The sequence below is a fragment of the Aptenodytes patagonicus genome, chromosome 16, assembly GCF_965638725.1.
Source record: "Aptenodytes patagonicus chromosome 16, bAptPat1.pri.cur, whole genome shotgun sequence".
NCBI lineage: Eukaryota > Metazoa > Chordata > Aves > Sphenisciformes > Spheniscidae > Aptenodytes > Aptenodytes patagonicus.
Window position 1 is genome coordinate 1,126,950 of NC_134964.1, and position 11,224 is coordinate 1,138,173.

At 45.9% G+C, this 11,224-nt stretch overlaps 1 protein-coding gene and 1 long non-coding RNA gene across 3 annotated transcripts; both read right to left on the minus strand.

Moving 5' to 3' along the window:
• Positions 1-1,099: 1,099 nt before the first annotated feature.
• LOC143167780 (ankyrin repeat domain-containing protein 40-like) lies at positions 1,100-8,311 on the minus strand. Of its 2 annotated transcripts, none has more exons than XM_076353625.1 (5): positions 8,178-8,311; positions 7,317-7,465; positions 5,292-5,774; positions 4,569-4,744; positions 1,100-3,845 (listed from the first exon to the last, which is right to left on the minus strand). In XM_076353625.1, the coding sequence occupies exons 1-5, from the start codon at positions 8,309-8,311 to the stop codon at positions 3,702-3,704; spliced, it is 1,086 nt and encodes a 361-aa protein (XP_076209740.1). In that variant the 3' UTR covers positions 1,100-3,701. The 2 variants fall into 2 exon arrangements, with proteins under 2 accessions (XP_076209740.1, XP_076209739.1); XM_076353624.1 differs by having other exon boundaries at positions 5,292-5,777.
• A 1,360-nt stretch (positions 8,312-9,671) lies between these two features.
• LOC143167969 (uncharacterized) lies at positions 9,672-11,022 on the minus strand. The gene is made up of 2 exons (XR_012996640.1): positions 10,831-11,022; positions 9,672-10,017 (listed from the first exon to the last, which is right to left on the minus strand). It is a non-coding gene; the product is annotated as an uncharacterized LOC143167969 (long non-coding RNA).
• Positions 11,023-11,224: the final 202 nt, after the last annotated feature.

An 11,224-nucleotide genomic window follows, 5' to 3' on the forward strand; every position in this document is an offset into this window, starting at 1 on the left:
CAAGCAAGCGTAGTTCTTGTTGGAAAAGAACTGCAGTGTGTGCTACTCAGCAGTAGAGACAGTAAAGTGTACTTCAGTGCTGTGTCTGTAAGGCGTTGAATTTACATTTTTTAAAAAGGCATTATCCTTCATATTAGTATTCAGGACTCGACCATACATGTAACTGAAGTCATACATGGACAAAGCACTATTGTAACTTGCTGCTTCTAATTTTGGTGTGCCTTGTATCGTCCGTTTGTGGAAGTGCACTCATAAACAGACCTGCATGTTGGTCCCTCTGGTGAAATGGAGTGCTGGTTTTTGATAAGGAGGGATGCACATGCAGACAGCCGTCTTCCCTTCTTGACTTTTATCGTTCTAAAGCAGACACCCACACGGGGACACAGAGGATTGAGACTGGGTGGTGGGGTTTTTTGGAAAAACTTAACAAGAAAAATTAAAGTAAGTGGGAGCAAGTAAAGCTGTAACTTAGTTCTAGTTACGGACATCGCATGAACACCTACTCCTTTTGAAACTTGTAACTTTGGCCAAAACATTTGTCTTGCACCTTCCATTGCACGTATTTGTTATAGGACTAGCATTTTTTTTCCCCTTCCTTATTTTGCACAGGTATAAATGATAAAATGAGGTAACTTATAGTCAATTGGACTGGGATTCAGATTCTGACATGTCTCATAGTGGAGTCTCTCTAGCGCATTGAAGATGAAGGAAAAATTCTGTCTTTCAGAGCATAGGAAACACGGTGCCTTTCTAGTAACTACCTTCAGATTTGACTGTAACGAGCGTCTCCACAACAGATTCATCTATGTGAAAAGTGTCATCTTCAGAGCTCGAGCCCAAGATAAATATAATCTCAGATTTTCTAGGAATGCTATGCAAAAAGCAAGTAGCTGATCTAAGCAAGCACCTCCTACGTGCTTTCTCCATACTGGTTGTTGGCAGCCTGACAGTCTTTTATTAGGTGTTAAAAATGTACTGGCCCATCATTTTTCAAAGTTGTGTTAGAATTTTAAGAGCGCCCTGTCCACTCTAGAGTGCCATGTATCACCCCCCCACACACGCCGTACTCCCCACCCCCTGAAAAAGGAAGCGATCTAGGTACTTGAAACAACTGATACTTTAATATAAGTGAAGAGTAGCAATGTCAGTATAGTACAAGTTTGTAGTGCAAACAAAAGTTGTCCTTGGAAGAACAGTAAGTTTTGTAAACTTAGTTTCAGTTGTCATACCAACAGTTTATTGTTCAAAAAAAAAACCAAACAAAAAACCAACATAACTAGTGTGCCTTAAAGTTTATCAAACTGCATAAAACATACAAAAATATTTCTCTGAATGCATAGACTTACTGTTATTACAGTCAGATAATGATTAAACTTTTAGTCTTATCACATTAACAGTTATTCTTTGTGGAAACTAGAGCAAATAAAGCTTTTTTTAAACCAGCTGCTCCTATAGCTGAATGTTTGGTAATTAGTGGATGCAGTCTTTACACTGATTTCCTAAACAAAGGAACCGAAAAGAAATTAGATACTCTTAATTTTGAGTCATTCAACTACTACTGTTTTTCAAACAGTTATTGCACATAATCTGAACTAGCCTCCAAGCTATGCTGAAAAGATAAATACACAATTGTTAAAATAAAAACTCCTTTCCTGGCCTACAAGAAAAACAAAGCGAGGAGCCATAGTTAGGAAATTTTACTTCATACTGTGTCGCAGTAGCTCAGCTCCTGGAGAGAGAAGGGCCAGGATTGAGAACGGGGCGTTAGCAGAGGTTAAGTGATAAGATGGATATAGAGCAAGTGGGAAAGGATGATAATTATTTTGAATGCACTAAGCAAGAATTTTAAGCCTAGAATAACTTGGTGAAATCCTGAACCGAGAGTCAAGCGTCTCTTCTGCTGGCAGAAGGGGTTTCTATATTCTTCTGACGTGCATGCTGTTGGTGACCTCGCTTGGAGGAGCCACTCAAGGATAAAGCAGCTGTGCTGCGGGAAGCTAAGACAGGGTGGCAGCCATGCTGCTCCTACCAAAACCTGTTGATTGTACTCTTTATGGTCTGAATGTCAACATGATGATCCAGATCAACAACAACAAACACTGCATCAGCTGTGCATCAGCTCTGCTCTAACGCAGCTTAATAAAGGAGAGATGGAAGGAAAATCAATGCTGTTGGCGGGGGGGAGCAGCTCATGTCCAGAAACAACTCCCTCACCCCTGCACCCACCCCACTACCCAAGTCAGGTTTTTGGTACAAAACAAAACAAAAAACCTCCTAAGGTATAACTTTGCAAACTACCATGTTAACAGGAAAAGCTTCAGGCTGTTAATATTGCAGCAATGCTGCGACTTAAAATACTTTGTTCGGAGTGAGATGGAGTGACTCCAAGGTGTGTTTTAATGATGACTTTTGCCATTCATAAAACCCCAGATGGATGTTTTCATTACTGACTTGCTTAAAGGCAAGTTAAGCAGTCTGTAGCTTAACCAGAGTCTGTTGGGTTTTTTCCCCCAAAAAAAATTCAGTTGAAAGCACCTGGAGGCATTCAGCCCTTGCGGTACTCATCTGGCTAAAACCTTGGACACTGTAAAAGTGATAGTAGACTGTGCAACGTGTAAAGTTACAGGTTAGTTATTTGCTAATGGTGTGTGTTACCAGTTTAGTATGGCTAATCAAGAGCATGGTATGCTCCTTAACGGTTGTGATACCTCAAGAGTATACTGTTGTGCTTCTCCTGCTCCTCACACAAGCAGAAACTAACCGCGCACCCTGCCCTGTAACTGGTGGGTGAGGGTGGGCCATGAGGAAGTCGCTTGACTTAACAGTACTGACTTCTGGTGAGTTACGCATGGTCTCCTCATGTCGTTGGGGGAAAAAAAATGAATAAAACCATGGACATGGATTTGTGATCCCCTCCTGAGCTCCTGAAACATAAGGGCTTTCTTTTGAATGGGCGCTTTAACTTGCTTTGTGACTTAACTGCTCCTTAATTAAAAGAGGCTTCCGTTTGGTTTTTTTTTTTTGTGGAGGTGGAGGGATGCCATCACTTAAGTTACAGTATTCTCATATAGGAAAGAAACAAGCATTTAAATGTGGACACTCTTAGTCCACAGTCACTTTCAGCCCAGTGAACATTTTTCTCCTGTCACTTCAGAGCATGAAATATTTCTGTCCCCAGCAGGCAAGACAATGCATCTTGGTAAGAAGGGGCAAGAGGTGAAGGACTTGCAAGTTTTACATTTTTAAAGCGTGACTGTTCATTGTATGCCGAATACCCTCTGATGTTTAACTTAATCAGGAAGTTTAAAAAATATATATATATACACACACACACGCGCACACAATTTCCTGAATCTCTCTTCCATGACTCTTATTTGGTCAAAAAGTAGGCGTAATCAACGTACTTTTCATATCAATAATTAAGTCTTTCCTGCCTTCTGTTGCCAAATACAACCCATAAAGGTCACTGAAATACATTGGAAGCATGTGATTTTAGTAGACAAATGAGGTATCCCTTATCTGAATACAGTATCAAGTAAAAAAATAAAAGCAAAGGGGATATTAAATATAAAAGATAAACTATTAGTTAAAATAGTAACCCTAACAATAACTTAAGGTTTTACACATGCTTAATTCACTGCCTTCAAAAGGCAGCAGCATATAATTACCAGGTTTTCATACTCTAGAGGCATCTAGAAGAGTCAGTAGGTCAGCTTTGATGCTCTGCTGTTGTAGCATGGTCTCTCGGTCAAAGTCGATGCAGCATTTCTGAAAGGAGAGCTGTCGGTTTTCACAAGCACCAACTCCAGCTCTTGGAAGTCCTGAAGTCTGGCAACATCCTTGTCCTTTTAAAGAACAGACAGAACTACGCGTTACTTCTAAAGGTACCTGGTCTTACTCTGTAAGTGTTTATAACAATAGCTAAAGGAGGTAAAAAACTAAAATTCCAGGGAGATGACGCCCAATGATGGGAATAAATAATGAAAGAAAAAAATCCTACCAGTAGACACTCTTGCTTTCAAAGCATGTTTGGGGTTTTTTTTCTCCTTGAACCTCATCATGATTTGACTGTGTTTGTGCATGTCACCTAACTAAGAGTTGTGACCAAATGCATTTCATTTACAGACCTCCAGAATAGGTATTTTTGGAACAGAAGAGCATCTTCATTTGTTAATGGCATATCTTTAAATTATTCACATGCCAATTTGTGGGTTTTTTCCCCTTACTATGTGTTCTTTTTAGGCAAGCAAACAATGAAGTAGTACATGGCAATTATGTTAAAAGCACACTAATGCACTGTTTCTGATACATTTAGGAAAAAAGTCAAGCTGTAACAGTTTCATGCGCTTTAGGAGCTGAAGTACTCTGCCTATTTTGACAAGAATATTTTTAAGTAAGTTGTGATGAAGTTTTAAGAAAAGTCCAATATCCTTTTGAATTTGTGAGCCTAAGTCAGTTTTTGTTTTCTAACACAAGGCCATCCATGTTTTGCCGATCTTTTTACAGAAATACCTTCTCTGATGTCTGCAAAGCGCAAAGTCAAATTAATCTCTGATTTCAATTCTTACCTTTCGTACTAGTGTATTGGGTAATTTTCTGATCTTCTCTACTTGTTCTGGATTAACGCCCAGTTCACAGCAGCTCACTCTGAGCAGATCTTGATAGGTCAGTTCCTGCCTGTCCAGTTCAATTTCAATGAAGTCATTGTCTCTGAGGTTCTGGACTCTCACCTTAAGCACAAGTTCTGATTGAAAAAAAGATTGAAAGGTTTTTTCCTCAAAAAAACCCAACCAAACAACCCAAACCTAACACTAAAGTATTCACCATTATCTTTTGAATTCAGGTTTTATAATACAATACCTACTATCTCGCTGAGAAATACCGTGCAGTTAATGGAAGCTTCCATTTGAACAGAAAGAAATACGCAGGGGAACCACGTTTACAATGTTAAAAACCTGATCCATCCAGTCACAAAGTCAAGTTGTTGCCAAACTACCAGAGATACGTCTGATACTATATAATACATTGCAAAATTTGAATTTTTATGTTGCTTGGACTGATCTTCCCATCATTTTGCAAAGTATTACCATGTTGAAAATACAGTATAACAGTTATTTTACTTAGCAGAGCAGAAAAAAGTTCTGGGTACTTCTGGCCAAAGAATTCAACACCGCTGCCTCTATTCCACATGAGTCTAAGTAAGTGGAATGATTCTTTAACTTCATGCTTCACCCAGTAACAAAAACATGGAACAGAATACAATAGCAGGACGGGAAATTACACTTCATTACCTTGCATGTTATATGGGAAAGTTCCAGTAAAGAAAAAGGGCTGAAACGTTGGTGTGGTACCAGTAGGCGAACTGTCGGTTTGCAGAGGTACAGCCTGTTTGGATGCTACCGGGGAGAACAGACCTCTGCTGCGAGGCAAGGACGGCCGGCAAACGGGGCCGTTGGGTACTTCAGGCTTGATGCATTTTGGTGCTGCGACAGTTGCTGACGGGGCAGGCAGCTGTCCTGCAGCGTCTAGTGCAGGAAAATCATCTTCGCTGTTGCACGATGTAGGTGTGCATACGCTTTCAAGCTGAGTTGCTGATGAACAAGGACTAGTTTCACACTGGGAAGCAGAAGAGATGGAAGCACTTTCATTCTGGGATTCGGCCAAGCTGTCTGGAATGCTTTCTTCAGTGTAAACGTACGGGAACGGTGGGTTGGCCAAGTAGCTTGCCACAATTGGCAAATTTAAATCTTTCACTCCTTGACATTCAGTTTCTTCTGCTATTAAAGAAGTTCAAAAATGGGGGGTAGGGGATGGAGAGAGAAAAAAAACCCACCATGTTATTAGATGTATCTTATTTTGAATATAGTTAGTTTTCCTATTGTGTCTTAAAACTACATTGCATTCTGAGGTAATGAAAGGATGATACTAACTTACCATAAGCATGTAATGCCTGGAAGGCAAGTAGCTATAAAATGAAAGAAAAATCTACAAATTTCTACAATGTATTGTGTTTTTCAAAAGCAAAGTGGGAAAAAAATAACCATTGAAAGATAGGTCATTTCTAGCAGTGTTACTCCAGCGTTTTCAAAGGAACTGACTGACCATAGTTCTTCACTAAATCTCATTTTGCAATGTTTTTAATGACACTGCTGTAAATAGTTTATTATGACCCATGCCAACAAATTAAACCGAGCATTTCTTCGGGTACGTGCGTATTTGATATAATACCCAAGCCAACTCTTCTCTTGCTTAAAAGTACCGCAGTAAATGACATTCTTGCCTGACTGAAGATTACAGGACATTAATACTAATGTCAGAGCAGTTCGGAAAGATCTGCTCAATAGCACTACACTCCCAGAATAAAAACCATTTAGGAGAATATAAGTGATATGTGTTTATTCCCCAGGAAACACATGAAAGCTTAACAGACAGAAAAATACGGCAACCAGGAGCAGAGTTCATTCACGCGCACTTGACAGTTTAGATGTTAAAAACAGAACGCAAGTCATTTGCCATGAACTAAGTCCAAGAGATGAGCACCTTGCCCAAAAGAAAACAAAAATACTCATGCAAAGAATATGCCATTCCTTCAGTTGTGACTGTTACAACCTTAGTCATGATTTAGCTGCAACTTCATTTAAGATAACTGTGCACTGTTGATGTAAGAGCATATCGCTGTAGAGAGCAATTTAGTGCAATTAGCAGAAGATAGAACACCAACATTTCCAAAGGTGAAGCACGTTAAAATTTTAATCTGGAGCACAGTTAACGAGATGCTGATGGAAACAGGCACTGGCACTGTGACAGGAGTGTCACATACATCTAACTAGGTTTGCTGTGCATATGAAAAGTGTAAGATGACAGAATTATGGGGCAAAAATTAATCATACTGCAAGTCACAGTATATCAAAATGCTCCGAGGCCGTAACTTCTGAAGTGCGGCAGTTGTTTTGAGTGGATTTGTAAGACTTCTTATGGCCAGACAACAGTCAGCCTGTACAGTTGTGAAAGTCTCCATTTGCAGCCTGCATGCTGGCTTCTGCTTAATGAGTGCAAATAGGACTGCAGCAGCGCATTTCCCAAAGTGTACAGCTCTTCAATCTCTTGATGACACAGCTCAGAATAAAAGGCCTTCCTACCTAAAATCCCCACGTCTATTTGCCTAAGCATGAATTACAGTTATAAATCGGAGCTATCTAATGAGATACAATAGTCCTAGCCAAAGTTTTGCCAATCTACTGCCTCAGATAAAGCACTAAAAATGCTTTAGTCTTTAGAGCAAGAATTCTAGACTACTTCTAAGATGGGAACGGTACCTCCCAAAATCTTCCGGATGTCTGGTTTTGAAGTTAACTGTGCAGCCAGCTCTCCTTTAGCGGTGAGGATCTGCTTATCCGCACCAGCATCCAGCAGGCAGGAGACCACTTGAGCATGGTTCCTCTTACAGGCCCAGTGCAAACAGGTCCTGCGGGGAAGGAAGCAGAGGGGTCGTGCTGTCAGCCTCCGCTCTGTCGCCCCGGCTCCTCCTCACGTGCCTGTCCCAATTCGCCTGAGTTGCATGTAGAGTGACTAGAACTGGGAATAAAGTTACCTTCGTCGCTTCACTTTTTTAAAGTTAGGATTCTACTGTAAGGTCTGCGGGGGAAGACCCTCCTTTACCTTGCCACAGAGTAAAGGGGGATTCTCCAGGGCTGTCGTAAAAAGCCACATTGGTGGACATGAGCAACTTTAGAAGAGGTCCTCGAGGAAACACCACGTAGTGACAGGTGGAAGGAGGATGGCCTCCTTTAATTATGATCCTCTTTAGCAGTAAATCTCAAAGCCTCCCGAGATTAGCATTTCCTTTTTTGTAAATAGGAAAACTAAGAAGAGCTGCGTCCCCAAAGCGGCTCTCCCCTACGCCTAACGAGGGCTGCCCAGCCTCATCGGGGGAGCCCCGAGTCCCATACCTGTCCGGCCAAACACCCCGTGCAAGGCAAGGGCAGCGCCAGAGCCTCCCCAGCAGGGAGCCGGGCCCGGCAGCAACCCCGAGCTCAGGGCCTGCCTCCGGGCACTGGCAGCCCGACCCAGCCCGGAGGACGCGCGTACCCCCGGCAGCGCCCTGGGACCCCGGCGCCGGCTCCCGCCCCCGGCCCCGCCGCCCCCGGCCCGGCCCGGCCGCCCCCGGCGCCCCTCACCAGCCGTTGATCTCGTTGCGGGAGTTGATGTCCGCCCCCGCGCCCAGCAGCCGCCGCACCTCCTCCGCGTCCCCCAGCGCCGCCGCCTCCCGCAGCCGCTCCTCCAGCTCCCGCGCCTCCGCGGCGCCGCTCATCGCCGATGCCGGGGCGCGGGGCCGGCAGACGCCAGGCTGGGTGCCCCCCCCTCCACCTCGGCCCGGCTGCGGCCGCCGCTGCAGCCCCACCCCGCCGCGGCGGGGCCGTGGGAGCCCGTCACGAGGCGGCGAGGGGACGGCGGGCCGGGCGGCCTCCTCAGCGCCGCGCCGCCGGGCCCTCTCCGCCCCGCCGCCCGCCGCCCCGGCCCTTCGCTCCGGCGGGCGCCCTCACGGCCGCCGCCATCTTGTGCCCGGGGCCGGGGCGGGGTGCGGGCCGCGCAGGGGGTGCCACGGCCGCTGCCCTTCCCGACGGCAAACCAGCCTGGAAGGGAACCGACCCCCAAGCGTTGGGGTGACGCAGGGGCCCGGAGAAGGTGAAAACCCCAAAACTGAAGCGTTTCCTCCGAGGGTCTCTTCCCACGCTCGCCTGCTGCCCTGCCCAGCCAACAGCCCAAGGCCCGCGCAGAGATGTGAGGGGAGACGGCTCCTGGGAAGAGGGAAAGAGCTGCGATGCAAAACTGCCTGCCCGGCAAAGGCACATCAAACTGGCTTTGCCCTCTTCAGGGCGTTTTTAGCCGGCTGAGGAGCCGCCGGGCTCCTGCCTTCGAGCCGTGAGGCCGCCATGGGCTGGGGCCGGGCAGGTACCACGGGGCCGGGTTCAAAAGCCATGGGCTGGGAGCGAAACTCACTCGGGGTTTCCCCGGGCACCCCCAGCCCTGGCACCCCTAGTTCCCAGCCCTTGCCTCTCTGGCGCGTTGCTCACGCTCTTAATTAAATCACTGCGGCGTGTGTTGGGGAGCTCTTTTTAACTCCAGGGTTTCTATTTTGGCATCGGTGTCTGCCACCAATAAGAAATTTGCACTAAGCTGGGGGGGTTTTTTCATTGCCTCTCTTTTATTGCTTACTTTTCTTATTAGTGACATTATTTTTAACCTGCCGTTTAATTTAGGGTTTGGGTTGCAGTCAATCATCTTCCTTTTAATCAGCTGGGAGGGGCTGAGGCCCACAGGCTAGACCTTTCTGTTTCTCTGAGCGCCCAGCATCCCCGCAAACCGCCCTTGAGAAGGCGGGAGGGACATGCACAAACAGCAGTGACATTTTTGACATTTTTAACTAGCATGACAAAGGTTACACAGTGACTCAGTGGCATTTTTTTAACACCAGATCACATGCTGTTGATCTCGCGCAACAGACTGCAACAGGCTGAGCAAAAATTATGCCCGGCTCATACCGAAAGACACAGCCAACTGTATGAGAAACAATTCGATTTAGAGAATGGTTTGCAAACAAGATTTACCGTGACAACTGCAAAGTCAGACCTCAGAGATCTGGAAGACCAGCCTTCAACTGGACACTGCTGTGACCTAGTTCTTTTTATTTTAACTCGCTTTCTTTTTCAGTAAAAGCTGTTTTAAATGATCACACTTTTTAACCCATGATCCCTTTTGTCTATTTTCAGCTTCTGTGGCATAAAGTTGTAAAACAAAGACAAGGCACACAAACGTGGAGACCCGGCGATACGTTCTAGGAAGCAGAACGCCCTCTTGCATGCTGTGAAAGCTTTAAATCCCAACTTGCCAAATCTGGAAAAATCCAATAGGATAAAGTGTGCATAAAGTGTGTAAAATAGCCTTTTCCAAAGTTGCACGTGACATCTCTCAGACCGATGGGGAAAAGCTGCTCAGGACACGAGTGCAGGAGTAGGCCTAAAAACAGAAACACAGACCCTAGTTCATCGGTAGAACTGCACTGTGCCACTAGATGGCACGGTGGAACAGCAAGAGCAGCCTGAAGTGTGGCTTTGTGCTTCTTGCTATAATTGTAAAATGCCTTTAAATTTGCCTCGGCACATCCATAGTGGCTCCATACAGCTTTGATCCTGCGGATTTCAAAGCTCTGCCCAGTGCAAAGGGACATTATGCAATGTTTCAACAACAAGCGCAGGGAAGCCCCGCACAGTGAGCTGATTTTTATGGGGCTTTTTTTCTTTTCTTTTTTCTTCTACTTGAGCTCCTCTCCCAAGGCCGCACCAGGGCTTTTAAGGACTCGAAGCCGGTGGGTGAGCCACTGAGACGGTCTCTCTCACGCTCTCTCAGGATGAATATTCTACTCTGTCCTGCTTGTGCCAAGCCCTGTTAAATACAACTCGGGTTCACCATTGCTTAGTTACACAACGTACTTCTCCCTGGAGTCATAAGATTTCCTCCTGCAAGAAAGACTGTGTAGAAGAAGATTAGCAGTGAGTTCACTTGACTCAAAACTCCCCGCTGCCGCCATGAGCCTTCCTGCTCGTGCCTCGCGCGTGGAGCCTCAGGCCCCCTCGCACACGTTGCCCCCTCCCCATTTATCGGCACTAGTGTTGCACACACCAAAACCGAGCAAAGCCAAGAATATGTTCTTTCCCTGCTCCTTCCCTCCCCTTTTCCATATGGCAGCTGGGTTTGTGCCCGCGCTTGGCAAGCCTCCACGGCCCACGGTGCCTGTACCTGTGCAGGGCACACGTGCATACATCTCCCTACCGAGAGCAGCAGGGGCTGCGTGGATCCGGATGCATGGAGGCAGGTGCCAGCAGAGGACTGGCCATCGCCTTTGGAAGCTGCTGGGAATCGCACCTGCCGCTGCGTGCTCATGGCTTGGCTGCGCAAAAGTGACCAGTCACTTCGCCTCCCAAACGTGCCTCCTAAATGTCCTTGGCCTTCAGCAGGAACACGCTGAGCTCTGAGCCGCAGCGAGAGTGTTTGTGTGTGTGGAGCCCAGATCAGTGATAGTTTGTTTTCTTTGTGATTTACAGGTGCTCAGTGCTCCCTGTGCGTTCACCACTTGAGGGGGAACCGTATCCATCAGCCTTGGGCGCAGCCCTGACGGCCTGCGAGCATCGGTGAGAATGCTGAGGCATGCCTGGCAGCGCAGAGC

Bases quoted from the DNA above. Each gene is read 5' to 3' on its own strand.
- LOC143167780 (XM_076353624.1), bottom strand. From the start codon at position 8,311: ATGAGCGGCGCCGCGGAGGCGCGGGAGCTGGAGGAGCGGCTGCGGGAG. The intron at 7,466-8,177 runs GTGAGGGGCGCC...CCTTCCCCGCAG, and splicing joins CGCAACGAGATCAACGGCTG to GACCTGTTTGCACTGGGCCT. The intron at 5,778-7,316 runs GTACCGTTCCCA...CTTCTTTAATAG, and splicing joins CATCCGGAAGATTTTGGGAG to CAGAAGAAACTGAATGTCAA.